This window comes from Amphiura filiformis, chromosome 16 (assembly GCF_039555335.1).
Source record: "Amphiura filiformis chromosome 16, Afil_fr2py, whole genome shotgun sequence".
Classification (NCBI taxonomy): Eukaryota; Metazoa; Echinodermata; class Ophiuroidea; order Amphilepidida; family Amphiuridae; genus Amphiura; species Amphiura filiformis.
In genome coordinates this window covers 25574492-25595761 of record NC_092643.1, presented here as the reverse complement: position 1 = coordinate 25595761, position 21270 = coordinate 25574492, and the positions used below count along the sequence as shown (strand labels likewise).

General features: G+C 35.3%; 2 protein-coding genes across 2 annotated transcripts in view; one reads left to right on the top strand and one right to left on the bottom strand.

Annotated features, from left to right (window-relative positions):
* Window positions 1–21270, top strand: part of LOC140172518 (uncharacterized) — an 87280-nt gene that overhangs the window by 22532 nt on the left and 43478 nt on the right. The gene's annotated exons all lie outside the window — the stretch shown is intronic.
* On the bottom strand, window positions 3164–5283 carry LOC140135778 (uncharacterized). The gene is made up of 2 exons (XM_072157395.1): window positions 3942–5283; window positions 3164–3310 (listed from the first exon to the last, which is right to left on the bottom strand). Exons 1-2 carry the CDS (start codon window positions 5004–5006, stop codon window positions 3206–3208), a joined length of 1170 nt encoding a protein of 389 aa, XP_072013496.1. The 5' UTR covers window positions 5007–5283; the 3' UTR covers window positions 3164–3205.

Below are 21270 nucleotides of genomic sequence, written 5' to 3'. Positions count from 1 at the left end.
GAGGACCCCATAGACACGGGATAATAACAATTCATGTGTGCAAGTGGTGTCACCGTCCTATGTAATCTGTGAGAGAAGAAGCATTTTGAGTTGAAATCACGTTTTTGACCCCTATGACCCCTGCGTGACCTTTGACCCCACGAGTTTCATATGACATGTAGGGGCATGGTCTATGATGGTTATGACCAAGTTAGGTCAAAATCGGTGTAAGCATGTAAGTGCTAGAGCAAATGAAGTGGTCGGCAGAAAGAAGAAAGAAAGACTAGACTAAGCTGTGGTCTAACCCACGAACACAGCCGTGTTGTTACCCCTAATGACCTTTGACCCCAAAATATATAAAAGCGGCCATAGACATTGGCTAATGTCAATGCATGGGTGCATGTGGCACCACTTTGCTATGTTACTTGTGGCAGAAGGGGCATTTTGAAGGTTTTTCGTCTCAGACCGGAAGTGACCCCTTAATGACATTTGACCCTAAATAAAAAAATACCACATATGAATTGGGTACCCACAATTCATGTGTGAACATACCGTTACTGTCCTATGTTTTTCTTAGCAAATAAAAATTTTTGACGGTTTTTCGTTTTATACCGGAAGTGACCCCTTAATGACATTTGACCCCAAATAAAAAAATACCACATATGAATTGGGTACCCACAATTCAGGTGTGAACATACCGTTACTGTCCTATGTTTTTCTTAGCAAATAAAAAAATTTGAAGGTTTTTCGTTTTATACCGGAAGTGACCCCTTAATGACCTTTGATCCCAAATCTGTGAGGACCCCATAGACACTGGGTAATAACAATGCATGTGTGCAAGTGGTGTCACTGTCCTACGTAATTTGTGGGAGAAGAAGCATTTTAAACGTATTACGTATTAAACCGGAAGTGGCCCCTTAATGACCTTTGACCCTAAATATAAAAATACCACATATACACAGGATAACTACAATTTATGTGTGAACATACCGTTACTGTCCTATGTTTGTCTTAGCAAATAAATAAATTTGAAAGTTTTTTGTTTTATACCGGAAGTGACCCCTTAATGACCTTTGACCCCAAATCTGTGAGGACCCTATAGACACTGGATAATAACAATGCATGTGTGCAAGTGGTGTCACTGTCCTAACGTAATCTGTGAGAGAAGAAGCATTTTTAGTTGAAATCACGTTTTTGACCCCTATGACCTCTGCGTGACCTTTGACCCCACGAATTTCATATGACATGTAGGGGCATGGTCAATGATGGTTGTGACCAAGTTAGGTCAAAATCGGTGCAAGCATGTAAGTGCTAGAGCAAATGTAGTGGTCGGCAGAAAGAAGAAGAAAGAAAGAACTAGTGGCAAATGGTGGTCATAGACCACAAACCTAGCTGGGGCATGTTGGTGTTTTGGAGGTATCTGACCCCTGCAAAATGTTCCAAAAATGTTCCCCTTGTTATGAGGTTTGTTGTCACCGAGTCTGAGTCCCGTACTCCTTACAGATGTCCAGGAAATGCAATTTTAAGATTTGACCCCAGATGACCTTTGACCTGACCCCTGCAAAATGTTCAAAACATTTTTTTTCTGGTTATCAAGTTTGTTGTCAACGAGTTTGAGCCCTCTACCCCTTACAGATGTCCAAAAAAATACTTTTCTAAGATTTGACCTCTGTATGACCTTTGACCTGACCCCTGCAAAATGTTCTACTGGTCATGAGATTTGTTGTCACTGAGTTTGAGCCCCATACCCCTTGCAGATATCCAGAAAATGAAATTATAAGATTTGACCCCAGTTAACCTTTGACCTGACCCCTGCAAAGTGATCCAAAATGTTCCTCAGATCATTAAGTTTATTGTCACCAAGTTTGAGCCCTGTGCCAGGAAATGCATTTCTAAAATTTGACCTCTACATGACCTTTGACCTGACCCCTGCAAATTGTTCCCCTGGTCATGAGATTTGTTGTTACCGAGTTTGAGCCCCATACCCCTTACAGATGTCCAGATAATGCAATTGTAAGATTTTACCCCCTCATGACCTTTGACCCCAATTCTGTAAGCAAGTTATAGGCATGTGGTATAGCCGATGCATATATGCAAATGACATCATTGTACTATATAATATGTGGCAGAAGAAGCATTTTGAAGATATTTGGTTTAATACCGGAAATGCCCCTTTAATGACCTTTGACCCCAATTCTGTTTAGACACTATGGGCACTGGATATAACTAATACATATGTGCAAGTTACGTAATTGTAGGGTGTACCATGTAGGAGTAGAAGCATTTTGAAATTATTGCCAGAAAGAAGAAGAAAGAAAGAAAGAAAGAACAAGTTTGAGCCCCGTACCCCTTACAGATGTCCAGAAAATACATTTATAAGATTTGACCTCTGCATGACCTTTGACCTGACCCCTGCAAAATGTTTCCCTGATCATGAGATATGTTGTCACAGAGTTTGGGCCCCATAACCCTTACAGATATCCAGAAAATGAAATTAATAAAATTTGACCCCAGATAACCTTTGACCTGACTCCTGCAAAGTGTTCCAAAATGTCCCTCTGATCATTAAGTTTGTTGCCACCAAGTCTGAGCCCCGTACTCCTTACAGATGTCCAGGAAATTCATTTCTAAAATTTGACCTCATGACCTTTGACCTGACCCCTGCAAATTGTTCCCCTGGTCATGAGATTTGTTGTCACCGAGTTTGAGCCCCATACCCCTTACAGATGTCCAGATAATGCAATTGTAAGATTTTGCCCCTTTAATGACCTTTGACCCCAATTCTGTATGCAAGTTCTAGGCGTGGGGTATAGCCGATGCATATATGCAAATGACATCATTGTACTATATAATATGTGGCAGAAGAAGCATTTTGAAGGTATTTGGTTAAATACAGGAAATGCCCCTTTAATGACCATTTACCCCAATTCTGTTTAGACCCTATGGGCGCTGGATATAGCCGATACATATGTGCAAGTGGCGTAATTGTAGGGTGTAACATGTAGGAGGAGAAGCATTTTCAAATTTATTGCCAGAAAGAAGAAGAAGGAAAGAAGAAAGATCCGATAGCAAAACAGTACCTAGCTCGGGGGTTGAAAACCCCAGCTAGGTAAAGAAAAAGAACCTGTAAGAAAAAAGACACAGCCGTGACTAACGCCACGGCTGTGTAAATATTTAACTCTGGACACTTTTTTCTTGCTTTGTTTTAAAACCTGTTTGAATTGCACTAGACTTGCAGCCCAGGTTCGTTGGTACTTTGTGATGTAATTAGAGGGGTTGATTCATTTGGTTCATCTATGGTATCATCTGTAGCATATACGGTCATCAGATTCTGTGAAGGAAAGAAATGCCATAAAATCAATGATTAAGAGCTACTTCTATTTTATCTTGTAAGAAGCTTATGAAGAAGCTTATTATTCAAATAGCTACAATAATTCAAACATTTGTGTCTGCAATTTGGATAGTAAAAATGCAATAGGGTGGGTCATTCAACTTCCTCTGTTGACAGTGCTTACCAGTTACACATATTATGTGTGGGTTTACATATGTGGGTTATGTATGTGGTGGTTTGAAGAACTTAATAAGGGAAGATCTTAGAAACTGAAAGAGAGATGTAAGGCCAAGTAAAACTAATTGTTAACTAACTTTTTTCAAAAAGGACGATGAGGGCACTTTTTTGCCGTTCCCAGTACAACGGCTTTTCCCCAAAGACAATAGATATTAGTGTCTTTTCGGCTAGATTTCAATGGATACGACTCTGCGCAAATATATAGACCTAGGAAACAAACTAGCTACAAACGAGAAAAGGTATACTGATAGCGAAAATCATCTAAATTTTGTCTTTTTATTGTCTTTTTGTCAAAAAAAACACCAAACAAACTTTTTTTGATGCGGCAGCGGGATGAGAAACTAATAATTAATTTTACTAGGCCTTAGAGCTGCAGTTATTCATTTCAGCTTACCGAAACAGTTTGAAAGATGTTTTTAACCAGCAGGTCACTTCCATTCAAGCAATTGTCATCAACTTTGGTAAATCCTGATAAACCATTGCAGAAAATGTTAAGTGCAAACATGATGGAAACAATGCAGATATGAGCTATCAGTGGGACCAGATAGTAGTATGGCATTGGAAGATGCTCCACTCCAGCATAAATAACAATTAAGTTCCAAATTCCTCTCCAAATGCACACCATCATGATAAAAGTAAGGATCCAGTAGCCTGATTTATATAGCAACCGTTGCCACGGCGATGCGAGTTTCTTGGATATGTTTAGTGCAGGGAATTGGAGAAAGAGGACACAAATGAACATTGTATATCCTACGATTACTGTAATCCAAGCTGATAGTGTTGGATCATTTGGTAAAAGATACAAGTCTAGGATATTGAAACCGGCTCGCCAGTAAAACACTAGTAAAACATCGATTACAGTTACGGTAATAAAACAATCGAAGAAATAATACACGTATTGGGAAATTGTACTGTTATCATTGCTTGGATCAACTTTAAATAGCATTGGGTAATCGAAAAGCTTTTGATTACTGTCCAAATCTAGATTCATTGGTGCAGAAACACCGTTTCTTAAACTTCGCAAAATAAACAGTCCAGGAAGACTGATCGCTAAACATACCATTGTGCTCGGTGTATTTATACCGGTGATTTCATCCATTAGTGTCCAAACACCAACCCAAACAGCCATACCAAAACAGAATGTAATATACAAGTCAATGCGTGTGACTATCACTACGAAAAGCTTACTTCTTTGTGCGAGATTCACATAATGCCGGAAAGAATGCTGTAGGAGATACAATGATAGCTTCCCGATACTACCACATGTCAAAAGTACCCATAAGCCAATGTGAGGATACGTCTTGGCACTAATCACAGTAGAGAGTGCATAAAATAAGTCCCAAACACTCCACCAAAGTGAGATCGAAATAGGAGTGACAACCGCTGCGTTATAAGTAGCATCAAGGATGAAGAGAAGGTGGTGTTTGAAAGACCACTGTGTGGACTTGCAGATGACCATTGTTGAGGCTTATTTTTGCAGAATATGTGTAAAAATGAATACAGAATTTGCATATAAAAGTATCTGTTATGTAGCATTTGTCACATATTTTTAGTCCAACTGATTTAGCCGTTGCTAGGATGGTAGGGTATCTTCTGGTGCAAACATCCAATTACTCCTTGGTTTTTTATGTTTAGGTATGATGGATTCTGGAGCCATTTCTTATATCATTAAAAAGATCAGAATTTGCATGCAAATTGTGACTTGTTCAGTGTGTGCAGTACTGTTTTTTAGCTTGCAGTCTCTAACTTCATAATCTGTAGCAATTCAAAATAAAAAGATGGGAAATAGGGTTACACAAGTGTAGAACAGGTTTTTTTTTCACTTTTAAAGCTAATTTTGACTGAATAATCAAGTCAAAGAAAAAACTTTCCTTTGCAAAAAAGGATTACTGAATATAGGAAAAGCTTTTAAAAGAGTATTTTGTGATTCTAGCATCCTCTTTTTCAGTGACTGCCTTTTGAGGTGAGTGAGAGCAATCTCTCTCTACTGCTCTCCTTACCTGTGATAGGAGAGATATTTTTAGCTCTCCTAGTCCTTAGTTGACCATTCTCTCCTAAAGCTTACATTCTATTATAAATGCTCTGAACAGCTCTCCTTGAAGGCCCTAGAAGAACTATTTAATGCTCCTCTGCAAATTCCAATGATATGTTTCCAGCCCTCGAATTAAGGATCTGAAGGGGCACGGCCACTTTTTTAGGGCAAGTTCATAATTGCCGTGGATTTTCACTGAAAAGGCAAGGCAGCACGGCAATTTGTAATATTTCAAAAGGGCATCAAGGCAACTGTTGAAAATTTGAGAAGGGCACCAAGGCAATTTTTCAAAAGCGAATAGATGCATTACCGTCAGCTGAATTCGACACCAAAATAAAATTAGACTCTCAACTTTACGCTAAAACTAACCTGATTGCTTAAAAAACCTGCTTTATAATAAAAAGCAATCAAAAATCAACAGTTTAATTTTGCGATCCCTAGTTCTGAGCTGCAAAACTGACTCGAAACAGCGATGAAACAGCTGTAACTTTGGTAATAATATTGATCAAATTCGCCGGGATAAAAACTATTTCGTGCAAAACATATCTAGAGATGGGCTCACATGTACATGATAAGACGATACCGGAAGGGTATCGCCATCGGTTTGCAATGGGAAGTCAATGTTTGATAATCGAGAGAACAATTGATTTGCCCAGCGCTCAGATTTTGTTCACGACACGAGGTCGAGGAAGCTTTAGTTACTAACAGCGTTTCTGATTGGTCGATAGTACGTTGAAGGTATTTCTCTGACCAATCGAGTAAATGAATAGCAACCAGATAATGTATAATATAAAAGCCGATGTGATTGGCTGAATATGTAAGCTTACGTAGGGGTAATGAATATTAATTCACAACAAACTATTGTGTATACTGTGATTGATAGCTGGGTTACGATGCTCAAAATAGCGATCGTGTTCAAGATTTTTGATTTAATTTTCCACAATTTTGCGGGGATTTAACCAGTACTTGTTAATGATTTTATAATGAAGGGGCAGGGTTGGCGGCTAGGGCACCCACGGCAACTTCATTTAGGGGCACGACAAGTGACTGCCGTCGGTAAAGGACATATTTTGAGGGCATTACGGCAATGGGGTGGGCACCCACGGCAATATGCCGTCGGTGCCGTGGGTTAATTCGAGGGCTGTATGTTTCTATTCTAAGTGGGGGGGTCTCCTTTAAGCTATAAGAGAAACTGTATCATTTGGAAACTAAACTAAACAGGGGGCACAGATATTCTTAAACTTACATGATGGATAAAAGTGTCTGTTAGTCCAACAATGTAAATTGTAATAACACAAATTTAAGCTCCTCATGAGTTTGTTATGTCCCAGTTGTGATTACTGCCCTTTTATCCTTGTCCTCAATAAGTTAAATTTGCTGTTTGTGCCATAATATGTACTAGTTCTTAACTTATATCCCACTGTTTAGCAAGGTTTCCATTTAGTTTTGTGTGGCAATTTTGGTTGATAAGTAGCCCAATTTAATATACATGTAGTATTAAGTCCCAATCCCAGTGAGAGTGTAAACAAATAAAAAGTGCTAATAAATTTCCTTAAAAGTGAAAGATTAATCATTAAAATTGTCATTAGGTATTTTTGAATGAAAAATTTGGCAAAACAATGATGAAAACAGCAGTATATTGACAAAGTTGAAGCCCATATATGTAGCTAATTTCTCTACTTTTAGAGATCCAAAGTAAAAGGAAGCTAGAGCAAAGGACGATTTGTTTTAGTTTTGTTTGTTTGGTTGTTTGTTTATTTTGTTTACTTTTACAAAGATAATTAGATTAATATGCATTCCATAGTTTTGTTTGATTTTGATTGATTTAATAAGTTCTCATACTTTGACAATTAGCCCAATTGTGTAGTAAAATGATGGTCCTATGGCAATATTATATTTCAAAAGGTCAATAAGCAAAAAAAGTCACATGCGGCAAATCAGATAGTGGATGTACTTTGTCAAACTATTTCCACAATCATTCTATTTCCAGCTTGATGTATTTGCTTTGACTGATAATCTGTGTGATATTTATGTACACATGTTCAAGTTGAAGCTTTTATTATATAATACTGTCGGTAGCTAATGGTCAGTGGTGTAGTTGTGGCGCCCCGGGGCTCCCCATTTTAGAACCAATTACATGTGGCCACTCAACTTTGGAAGTGACCGTATGTGCCTGTCAAATAGGCCCCCTCTTTTGAAGTCGACTATACCCAATGACCCCCTTTTTTTAGTTGCGGCTACCCAATGACCCCGTTTTTTCTAGAATAACATCATCAAAACGACACAAAATAATACCGAAACTTTCAAACTCGCTTATTTCAACCAATTTGTATTGGAAATTTTGAAAATTTGAAACAAGACAATAGAATTTTGCTCCATTTTTTACAATTTTCTACCCGATGACCCCTTTTTTGAAATCTTATACCCAATGACCCCCTTTTTTCAAAGTATTATACCCAATGACCCCCTTTCTTATTTTGTTTCTACCCAATGATCCCCCTTTTTTAAATAAGGTTTTGTACCCGATAGGCCCCTATTTAGGCACATACCCATCACTTCTAAAGTTGAGTGCCCCCCAGGGAGCACGGGTAAATTTGCACAAATACCACTAATAGTAATGTTGTTTATAATGAAGTTCAGTGAATTTCGGTCTGAAATTGATCTTTCAAATGAGTTTTTGTGCTGAAATGCGCAAAAATGTTGACCTTCATCGCTTGGAGGGGGCGCCGAATTGATGCTGAATTGGTCAATTCGGTACCCCCCTAAAGATGCGTCCAGGGCATGTGCCCCCTCTGCCCCACCCCTGTTGCTACGCCTCTGAATATTCAATAAGGTCCTGGATACTTAACTTCTGTTCGTAGTTAAATGGTTGAGGGATACGTGCCATGAGATCTTAACCTAGTTAAAGTGTAGCCTACAATTTACATTGCATGAAATATGGAAAATGCTCAGGGAAAATGCACTCGAGTAAAATTGTACAATTGTGTTTGGGAGTGGCCTTCTCTACTTTCTACTTTTCCTTGCTATTTTCTTCCATTTCTTGCTTTGTTTATCAAAGCTATCTAGGCCAGCATGCATTTTATTAGCCTGCACTGGCTTGTGCTTTATTTAGTATGAGCTTTGAACGGTCCATAATTTCCCATGGATCAGCATGTGTCCCTCACGGACCAACCTGCAATCTTGTGCGAAAATCGTTGGGACAGATGATGTTTTATAGATCAAATTCCTGTGAATTGAACATAAGGCTGAAAATACATGATACGTTTCATAGCTCACGTTATGTACTTGCTTACTCTCCCTCCCCTCCCCCTGGAAACAATGTTGGAGCAGACATTGAGCGCAACCACTTTTCACTATTTTTCAGCATTCAACATTGAATAAGGGGAGCGGGGATGCGTAAAATAAACAAACTGTCCCAAGAATTTTGCACGGGATTATGGGTAAACAAACAAACAAACAAACTAATAATTCTACTTACATGTACTTGCACAAAGGTGTACATCCTTAATTGACCACCACCAAGATGATAACAGTGCTATTTTAATCAAGTCCAGCAAATGAAAAGCAAGTAGCTTTTGTTGTGATCACTTCCATAATATTTTGACTAAGTACAGTGCACATCTAGACCCAGATAGATCAAGGTACATACCAAAGCGTCCTATTGTCCAGGCCTATTGTACATTCTGTACATGTATGTAGATAGGAAATCTGTGTTTTGACAGATCAACATGTGATCTGTCCTGCTGATAGAAAATAGCTGCAAGCCAGGGAAAGGTTGCAACCTCAATTTGGTTTAAGGAACTTTTTAGCACAGCAAGATCAAAGTTTCCAACTAAAATTACAGTGCTATATCTTGCTGTGTGGAAGTCACTTTGTTGTTGTGTTGTTGATCCCTGCTCATGCAATTTATTTTTATATGCAACTATACATGTAGTATAGAAATATTATGCATGCATGGTTGACCTTATACTTTTGAAGGCCACAAACTTTAGTTTTGCACTAGAGAAGATATGTAATGCTTTCCATAATGCATTTCTCCCATTTCAATTTTCTGTACTGATTTACTAGTTAGTGCAACCATGGAGGTATAAATTTATTTATATACCTCCATGGTGCAACATGGGTTGATACTGATAAACTGTACATTGATGAACAGAGCACTACAAATACTTGGAAATAATCTTTTTTTTTTTTAATCTTTATTTTTTTATTTTATAAATTTTAATAATTTTTTTATAATATTTTTAATAAATATTTGTTATTCAATCTATTCTTTACTCCATCAAAATGCAAATTGAATTGGTATCAGGAGAACTTTTGAAAATGAAGGCACTTGGTGCACCCTTTTGCATTATTATTACTTTATTTTTCCCAAACACAGTTTACTGTCGCATGTCCAAAACAAAAGCCAAATTGGTCACTAATATGCAAGGGGTTGGTTGAGGGGCTTGGGTTATATATGTTGAAAAATGTTTTGAAATGAAGACTCAATTGAAGCCATTTGGTGCAACTTTTTTACATTTTTGATATTATTGCTAAACAAAAAGTTGATATTATTGCAAAACAAAAAGTGTACAGGAGCTTACAGGTGTCCAAAACAGAAACCAAAACGGCCACTTTTGTAAAATTCATACACAGGGGGCCCTGAGGGGGAGATGTACCCCTATGAGAAGTTGGAAAATGAAAGCCCAATTCAAGCCCATTTGGTGGACCATTTTTACACTGATTTTGGTTATTATTATTCTTGACTCGTTTAATATATAATAGGCCCATGTAAAAGCAAAAATAGTGAGGCCTTTTTTTCCCTCTGCATCAAAAAGGTGTGAGAGCTCCTAAGCATGCTATAAAGCACCCAGGGTGCTACAGGGACTGTATCTTTAGATGTGTAATCTTGCAGAATGTGATGACATTTAAAAGGTCATTTTAATGTTCCAGTTGTGATGCATACTTTTTATTGATAGCACGGTGAAGTTGGCTTGAGATTCGAGATTAGAGATAAGACATTCGTTATTACATTGAATATTACACTTTTAATTATATTTCTGCATTGATCAAGTGTACTTGAGTAATATCAGACATATTTTAGACATTCAAAATTTTTGGCCCAATTTTGGCCCAAATTTTGAATTTAAAAATTTCTGGGCCAAAATTTATGATGTCCAAAATGGTGTCAAAATACTCTAGAACACTTGATCGATACATAAAAGTTGTTTTTAGGCCCAAATTCCGCCAAATTCGGTCAAATAACGAAGTTTAAAATTTCTGGGCCAAATTTTTTGAAAGTCAAAAATGTTGTCAAAATACTGTAGAACACTTGATCGATACATGAAAATTGTTTTTAGGCCAAAATTTGGTCAAAAATCGAAATTTTAACATTTTCAAAATTTCTGGGCCAAATTTTTTAAAGTCCAAAAATGGTCTGAAATTTTCTGAAATTACTCCCGTACACTTGATTGATGCATCAAAACGATTGAAAGTGTAATATTCAACGTTATACGAATGTCTCATCTGTAATCTCTAATCTCGAGCCAACTTCACCATGCTTTATTGATCCCCGATAAACATGATAAACACATTCAATAAATGTCCCAGTCCCCTGGATCAGTCAAGTTGATAGGCAGCTGTGCATTCCCAGACATGCATGTATTCAAAAGTGCCATAACTTCATTCACAGAAGACATATTAAAGTATACACTTTTAAAGGCAAGACACATGATCATCTAAATAATCTGTAAAAATACAGATTTGGTGTAAAAACAACAATGGAGAAAATCACACAAAAAAGTAAAATTTTGGCAACTTTTTTTGAGTGCATCATAACAAAAAAAAAATTACTTGTTTCAAAAAAAAAAAAAAAAAAAAAAATTGTTTTGTTTTTTGTTTCATCTTGAGACTTCATTTCAAGAACATTATTTTATTTGTTTGTTAAATATAAAAGGGGTATGACGTAAATGTATTTTGCATCAGCAGTTCCTTCCAAAACTTAAAACACTTTACACTTTTTTCATTGATGTATTTATTGAAGTTTTTTGAGGGTGTGAAATGAAATGAAACTTACAACTAAAGTATGATTATTTCCAAACAGATAATACCATATTTCATCAAATAAACGCCCCTGGGGCGTTACATTTTCCCAAGGGGGGGGGGGCGTTTATTCAAGGTAAATTTTAGAACGATAATTCCCGTTAAAATCTGGGTTTCCAATCCAGATTTTCGCCAAAAAGTGACGCTATTATTGACTATGTGGGCAGCTTGGTAAGCTTACTACACAAGATAGCATGGAAATATCTTGGTTGAAAAAAGTGGTGGGGGGCGTTTATTTGAGTGGGCGGGCTACTATTCGACGAAATACGCTATTCAGGGATTGATTTTGCTCCAGCATATTCCATGTACATTTAGCAATTTGTCAACTAATGCTAGTCTGTTATCTTCAGTAGATAGCAATATTTGATATTGGCATAACCAGTTCACTGATACTGATTACAATTTATGATGTGCTCAAAATTATAATGTAACTGTAGAACATACAACATAATTGACACTTCTTTTTGATTGTATATGGTCATTTTCACAGTAAAGGGTGTAACTTTTGATTTTTAGGGTCAAAATTTCAAACCACTTAAATATGTTTCTGTTTACTGAAATCGTGCATAGAAGCAACTTAAATTCCAGTAAAATAATGTTTCAAGGCTTAAACCTTTTGATTTCTGATAAAAAAATTGACATTTCCATAACATTTTGGTTAAAATCTAAGAAAAAATGTATTTTACATAAGCTCAGAAAATTATGACATGAAAGCTGGAATACATGTGAAATCCCATTCCAAAGTAAGTCAACAGATATAAGTTAAATTTTATACCATGTTTTGCTATGTTTGTAATTGCAGTTTTGAAAATATTTAACATCAAGTGTCATTTGCAATGGAAATTTCCCAACCTCAAACATATTTTTTAAGTTTTAATTGGGTTCCTAAAATAATTTGAATGTCTAACTTCATGTACAAATACTACTTGATGAAAGGAACCTCCCAGCCAAGTTTCACAGAAATTGGAGTTATTTTTAGAATTGGCAATTCAAGCGATTTGTGTTTCGGAGGCTTCAGTTAACAACACAGGTGATCATAAAAGTAAAATATTTGGCTAACTACTACAAGTTGACATGAAAAAATAGGTAAAAATTATCACAATTACCAATTTTCATGCTTTGCTTCTAAGTATTGAATTTCAGTTGTGACAAAAATTAAATTATCACAGCAAGTCATTTCTTTTGTTTCGGAGGCTTCATGTTAACAATGGTTAAACATTGCAGAAGTAGTTTTTTTGAAAACAACACTGTTGGGATCATCTAAGCTGTTCTTTTCTTGTGTGTATTGAATCAATGATTCTATGCGGCAGATATTGTAGATTTATCACATGTTAATTTTTTCACTCATTTGTTAAGTATGGTGTTAACTTGCATGTGAAGCCTCCGAAACAGGCTTTTTGGGGTATCAGTATATTTTTCAAACATTAACCATAATATCATTTTTTTTTAAATTTATGACATTCTGCACATATCAAGTAACAATTATAATGCAGATATCAATAAGGAACACGCCAATTTAGACATGCATAGATGATAATTAACCTTATTGTTGTTTCGGAGGCTTCATTTGTTTCGGAGGCTTCAATTGTTAACGGAAAGTTTGTATTGGGTCCCATTTTCAAACGGTGATATATATCTCCACGATTTAAAAACAAGTGACTTGAGGATCTACTTTGCTACATTTTGATAAATAGATTGGATGAGCTCTTTTATTTATATTTGCCCAAGCTTGCTGAACAGTTTGTTTCGAGGCTTCAAAAGTTAACGGAAAATCGGCTCTTTGAAGTCAAGATTTTATAAAAATTTTAAAAGCTTGCAAATCGACTAATTTTTGTTACCCATTTCAAGTTAAGATATCAACTGTTATGAATCAAGAAGAAGTGAAGAAATAACCAAGAATTATGAACCAAAGCTATACCCACAAAGTTAGTTAACAATTGTTAACGGAAAATGAAGCCTCCGAAACGACAAATATCGAAGTCCGGTTCTCAATAATACAGGGCTGTTCACAATTAAATCTAATGTGGCAGTGTTTACTGAACATATGACCATACTTTCAGGATAAGAAAAATTATCCATGAACTAACTGAAGAAAACACAGGGTTTTACAAAAAATGTTACTGTTTTTATAGTTTTTCAAAATGGCAATATTAAGTACATTTAAGCCTGCTAAAACTGAACGCAGTAACTCCTGAAGAGGATTATGCTACCCAAGGTAGCTGCTAAGTAGATGACTTATGTGGCCAAAATCATGGAATTCTGTACACCCTTTACCGTGAAAATGACCATATTACATCCACCATCCATTATACACAATGGCCCACTTATTTGTCCAAATGTGTCGCATGAGATGAGAGTCGCCTAGGGGTAGTTTTTGAGAGTGCATTTTTTAAATGTGGAATTTCCCGCAAGTGATTTCGTAAAATTAGATCTGATTTCCCAGTTACAAATTTATGGTGTATATTTGGGAATTGGGATTTATATGCATAACACCAAAAAGCTATGGGAATTCCCAATTTGTTACATTCTGATGTGGATCTGGACAGGAAATGAGATAGTCTTTTGACATTTCCTGATGGGAATTCCCAATCAATATTGAGAGGGGACAGGTGTGAGAAATCCCAATGTCATGGGGGGGGGGTGGAAATTTCTGAATAGCCCAATAATAGGTTGTAATAGCATCTGAAATGCAATGAAGGGTTACACATTATACGCAGAGCATTATACAAAGTTACGCATAAAAATTTCGCGATACATGCACATTCTCACTTCCGTTGTATATATGCATACACCCTCATTCTGATGTATACAGTTTGAAGATATTTTAGTAAAAACATGATATTTTCTCCTTATAAATTACACATTTGTCATATAGAATAGAACAGTCGAAATAAAGGTTGCTGCAGTATCCTTTACACACAACTAATGTGTCCTCGGCAGTAAAAACTTACATAATGGGTTCAGCTGCTCCTCGGATATTATTTACATTTTTACTTTGGACACATCATTTGGGTGTACAGGAGCTGCATTACTTTTTATTCTTTATTTCTTAATTTACAAAATTGTTTGCTAGCTGTAACAGGTGTTTCATTAGCTGTGGCTCTTGGAAGATGAAGCTACAAATAAATTGTTCAAATCAAGGGAAATATGTGATACGATCAAGCAAGGAAATATTACGCTTTGTTTCCTCTTGTTTTGGAAACTTTTTAATCGCTTATATCTTTGAAACTGGTTGTTCAATTTCAATTGGGTTTTCTGCAAAATGCAGCTTTGAAATTGTTTTTTATCATACTGTAAGTAACTGAAAATTTAATATTTCTGAGTTCCGACTGAGTTTGCTTGATCACATCACATATTATTCCCATTTGTTAGCAACTTCATATGTTTTGTTTTGAAGAGAGGGAGAGAGAGACAGATGGCTGTGTAGATTTACTGACATATTATTTACATAATCATCATAACATGATTCATCATATCAAAGGTACCTTAAGTTGGAACAACCTGTATAAAATATAAATCAAATAATCATATTTTCGACAGTATTACCTCAAGTTTAAAAACCAAGATATCATTTTAAGGGATCTAAAATGAGCGTTTATTGCGTTTCGACAGTATTTTTTGTGGAACATGAGAGCACCTCAGACCTATCGAATTGCATTCTGAATACGAAGCATGTCTTTCTGATATCAAATAATTTTCATTTTTTGAAAATCACAATATAATACAAATTTTATGACAAATTATAAAAATTTGATATTTTTCAAATTTTTATATATAACAGTCCTCGAAGTAAATTATATAAATCTAATGATATATTCTTAAAGTGTATGTAGCAGGTAGGAAAAGCCGACGGTCAATTGAAATTTTGACCTTTCATATTGAAGATATGGATTTTTTCCCCAAAAGACCTAATTTTTTTTGGTGTTTTGGGGAAAAAATCCATATCTTCAATACTTAAAGGTCAAAATTTTCAATTGATCGTCGGCTTTTCATCTCACCTACATACACTTTAAGTAGGGATAACCATCAAAATTTCATGTTGTCCCAATTGCTACAAAAGATTGTTTTCTGGATAGAACTCATCAACAGAAGTATTTTGGTGGTTAAATGGTCAAAATCGGTCAAAAACTTTTCGAATTATGAATTTTTAAAGTTTCCCATTCTGACCGGTCATTGGAACGAAATAAAATGACATGGTCCAAAAATAGCAATTGGGAGCAAAATTGGCATAAACATATATTTACCTTTATATATTTCTTTATTTTAACATATATGCAAACATGAAACAAGCATATTGTGAAAGTATCAAAGGGTTTCTTATGAAATGGCACTTTACTAGTCAATGGCATAAAGTATTTTTTTTTTTTTTTTCATTGAAATCATGCATTTAGAGAACATTTGCCAAAAATCATCCAAGATGGCTGATATGGCACAAAATCAAAATTGCACTTAGTCTAGGTGAACTTTTGTTCACAACCAAAATTTCAATTTTATTGGGTTTAATATGACCAATTAGTAGGTGTATGCAAACAAAATCTTAAAGTGTCATTGAAGGTCATTGACTCCTTCACAACAATATAGGTATGCACTTCACTCATCATGCTCATGTGTGACCTCTAACAAAAGGTGCTGGTTCACGTAGTATTCTTCATTCAAACCAATTCAATGCATGACCTCGGAGTCACCTGCATGACTTTCAAGGGCTATTTTGAAACAGTTATGGTTGCACATTCAGGTATTTCTTTTGAAAGTTCTAAACAAGGTATAGCCAGCAGCAAGTTGTAGATGGTATAGGCCTAAATATAAGAAAACGTTTAGGGTTGAAATCAGGTGAAAAATACATCGAATGAGCACGAAACTTCACATTTATGTTCAGAAAGGTGTCTTCTTAGCATGATTCGAAAGGAGTATGGAAATTCCAAAGGGAAGCTGGTGATTTAATTTGTAACTCGAGATCTACTTGTTCATATTTTTTTCCTTTTTACAGAGGGTATGATAGAGGTATTACTGTCAACTCTGCCAAATTACAGCTCAGTAGGCCACATTTTTCACCTGATATTATTAATCTGAATATTTTGTGCCATTCTTGAGCAGTGCTGAACTCAGCCACTGGCAATTAAACGCACTGTGGCGATGGACCAATTTTGACTCGCACTTATAGGAAAATGAAATAAGTTGTGTTGCTGTAATTTGCAAGATAGTTACAAAATATAATTGGCATTCACTTTCCCAATTTTTACAGAAAAATATTGATAAATAAAAGAATGAGATCAATTTAGAAATGTCTGTGCAAGCAGTGCACAGTTGAGCTCCTTGCATGTCTATGGGAGCGTTCTAATCAAGTTGATGGTTCATTGGTCATCCCTACTTTAAGTATAAATCATCAGATTTATAAAGTTTACTTCAAGTACTGTTAAATATCAAAATATCAATTTTTAATGATTTGCCATAAAATGTGTATTAAATTGCTAATTTCAAAAAATCAAAATTATTTGATATGAGAATAACATTCTTCGTATTCAGAATGCAATTCGATATGTCTGATGTGCTCTAATGTTCCACAATAAATACTGTCCAAACGTTCATACCCCAGCCCTTAAAGCTTGGTCTTTATTCTTTCAAGTAAAGTTATACTGTCAAAGGGACCCATATTGACCTGACATGTTACATTGTATGTAGTACTGTAATCGATAAGCTTTCTGGGTATCGATATGTCGGGAGGCAAACATCCGACATGTCGATACTATTATCGATACTCACGCAGTTTGAAACACGGATTTGAGTTTACCAATTTTATTATCAGTAAGTTCCAGAAACAAGTTAACAACAAGTGTATTGAAGCCTAACAGCTCACCTTGGAATTGGGAGACGGTAATTTGAGTATTTGACGGTAATTTATTTGAGACCTGATTTGAGATAATCTAAGCGTGTGTGCCATGTCGTTTGTGTATCGATACTGACATTGAGTGTTTCGACATGTCGGAAGTCTATGTATTTTCCGACTATCGATACTTACGACAATCGATTACAGCACTAATTGTATGTAATAATTTTCAAAATAGCTTGATCTTTAACTCTCTTCACGCGGGTGTCGACTGCAGACGACATGTTTCAAATTCTTTTATTTTTTAATTCAAAAATTTCAGAAATGTAAATTTTCATGACCATATTTGGAAACAGCATGAAAAATGCATTAAAATGAATACAAACAAGCCTAGTATTGGTTCAGTAGATCTTAAGATAGCTCTTGATATTTTGAGAAAATATTTCAAAACTTCAACTTTTTCCGTTGAAGCGCATGGCTAGCATGCAGAGCATTAATATGTTGCACTGATCCCGGCACTGATCATTAGATGGGGCAGTTGTGTGTCTTATAGGTCTCTAGATACAAATTAGCTTGATCTCATATTGCACTGATTTAAGTGCATGGCAGTCTTGTCCACAGTATATAGTATTTCCCTGTATCAATATCATTGGAAATTGATGCACCAATTAAAGCATATTAAAACATTTTCATACAAAATAGATTAGTATTTCTTTGCCATAAAATGTTAGCTTTTACTGTCAGATATATTCCCTTTTAATTTTGAGCTGAATAACTAAGGCAAAGCAAAGAAAATTGGAATTTACAACCAGCGCCGATATGTTGATGATACATATCACTCCTTCGGATGTGTTACGGCACAATCCTTGTTGTTGTGTAGATCACCGTCCCGCACGCCATGTAGGCCTACATTTCCATCGTAATAATAAAATGATGGTTCCTGCGTTTTATTCAAAATCTCGGATTTTGAGAAAACTACAGCACCTAGGGTATTGATATTTGCAGGGTATCTTGGTTTAATATTGAAAAATATTGAGGCCGTCCTCCGCAGCAAATGTTATAATATGGCTTTAACACAGTCTGAAATGAGTGTAATAGAGTTGTGAAACTACATGATATGTTCTACATGTATATAGGCTAATGGAGAGAAAAAGAGATTGCCACAGATTGTGATGATGATACCAGCTGGTGTGCAGAAAATTACTCATAATGCTGAGTAACTATTTATACTTCAACATCACACCACCAGTTTGGATTGGAAATTTCTGTAGTCTGAAACGTTTCTAGATGTTTTTATCTACAAGCCATGCATACTATCGGACACATTGAAGCTCGGGTGCTCTGTGGTTTGCTACATATAGAAATTGTGATTTTTTTTGGAGGGGGGAGGGACTGAAACTAGCGGTGTGGTTTAACATGGTTAAAACAGTTATGTTATTTTTTAATACATCCCATCTGTCAAATCAGACATGAATTAATATATATAGGCCTATCTTATATTCATATATACCAATATTCTGTTTAATATCTATATCAACTTATACTATGATCAGCTCTTAATAGGCGGGAATTATTCGGTTTTGTTACTGCACGAGTCAATGAAGTTCCAACTTACGCACACGGAAATTCACAAAAGCATGCGTCATTCACGCAAAGCGCAGTTCGCGTAGGTGCTGCGCCTAGCTGTGTGTACGCCATTCTGTATCAATCCACGATGTTATGAGTCCCGCCTATTAAGAGCTGATCAAAGTATAAAAGGGCATTTTGTGATCCACTGCCTCATCCCCCCACTTTTCTCATAAAAAGTTAAGATGTTTATACCACTGGATACGTCTGGCTACATAATGTTTATGTATCCAAAAGTTCTTGCAGATTAATTTGTTTAGCGAAAGTACTACCAAACTGAAAATTTTGTTCAAATTCAATAGGCCTATACACATAGTAAATTGCTGCATTCAGATATTTATTAATATCCATTATTTTTTGACAAATTAGTTTTAATCATAACAATGCCTAATAAATAATAAATAATTTATTTGCTACAAAATTACCCTACTATATTTTAACTTAACTTAAGTTCTTCTTACATATCTGATAATGTATAATGTGCTATGATTGAGACAAAAGTAAAATTATAAGCACTTACAAATATATCACATTCATATATTTATATTTAACAACATTTTACTCAAGTTAGACTATCTTTTGAATAAAGTGCTCAATCCCAAAAGGGAGAGCGTATAAAAATTCAAAGAACAGACCTTCCAGAATAGGTAGTTGTTACTCTGAGTTTCATGCCTAAAAGGCAATCGTCAGACGACACGATGAAATGTTTATATTTATACATCATTTTATAATAACATTTTTCAGCTTTCATAACAAGACCTTTCAAATAATTTTTTCAACAAAATGTTGCAGTTTTTACTACAGAATTTATATATACCTTACTCAGATGTTTCTGACCAGTACAGATCCTCAATTTTTGTTTGTTTTAAAACTCTTTTTATCATAACTAAAGCTTTTTCAAGACAAATAAGACATTTCAAAGTAAACTTCAAATGGTTTTTACATCATTTTTGCCCCATTCCAATTTTGGAGGAGCGTAGAGCTCATTTGTGATATGATCAAAAGGAATGAGTCACATGTTGACCCTGGTCAAAAATGAGTTTTACACATGTTTCTAAAGAGGACATTTAGAGCTTTCAGAAACTGAAAACCCCATGTTGATACGACTTTTCTTTGCAAAGTTACGTCAATTTACCAATCGCTGAAAACAATACAAAACAAAAGAATTTTAACACTTTCTTTGCCAATATCTCAAAATCAATGTTAGCAACATCCGACTCATTTCCCTTGATCGTGTCACATTTGTGCTTGAGTATGTCTCAAGTACAGTTTCAATAAAACCCATTAACTTAAGGGTGGTCTGAACCCTGGAATTATGGAAACTTTCGGGCCTCATAACTGCTAAATTATTAGCCTAAAGAATATAAAAGTATACATTTTTAGAATGGAAATGACTTGATGAATTCATCTGTGAGGTCTAATTTGGGCCAAAATGCTCATTTTTAGAGAAAATAACAAAAAACAGGTTTTTTTTAAATTAATTTTTAAAAACTAGATAAAAATATCTAGGGACCGTTTTTTCATTTTTTTGAATTTTGACCAACTTCACCAAAAATATTTGAAATTTGGGCAAAAATCAGGCTTTTTTTGACCATTTTGGTGCAAATTTCTCAAAGTTGGTCAAAATTCAAAAAATAAAAAACGGTCCCTAGATATTTTTATCTAGTTTTTAAAATTAATAAAAAAAAATTTTGGCCAAACAATTTTTTGTTACGTTATGCGAAAAATTTGGGCCAAAAACCTGTTTTTGTGATTTTCTCCAAAAAGAGCATTTTGGCCCAAATCCGACCTCACAGATGAATTCATCAAGTCATTTCCATTCTAAAAATGTATACTTTTATATTCTTTAGACCAATAATTTAGCAGTTATGAATCCCTAAAGTTTCCATAATTCCAGGGTTAAGACCAACCTTAACAGTATAGGATACTTACATGTTTCAAAATGAATAAATAAATAATTCAACCTCTAAATGTTTATAATACTATTTTCATATTTAGTGTCTCCGCTTTTCTTGGCAATGTCTCTAGCTGATGCTGAGTCAAGAAATGATAATAGTCACCCGTGCATAATAATTGTAATAAGCTAAGAAAATATGGAATAAGTTTCAAGTTTATGTTGCCATTATGCTTCCCAAATCATCATACTTTAAAAAAATA

Excerpts from the sequence above, each read along its gene's own strand:
- LOC140135778 (XM_072157395.1), bottom strand. The coding sequence starts at position 5,006 with ATGGTCATCTGCAAGTCCACACAGTGGTCTTTCAAACACCACCTTCTC. Across the intron at positions 3,311-3,941 it reads ACATCTTTCAAACTGTTTCG|AATCTGATGACCGTATATGC; the intron begins GTAAGCTGAAAT and ends TTTCCTTCACAG.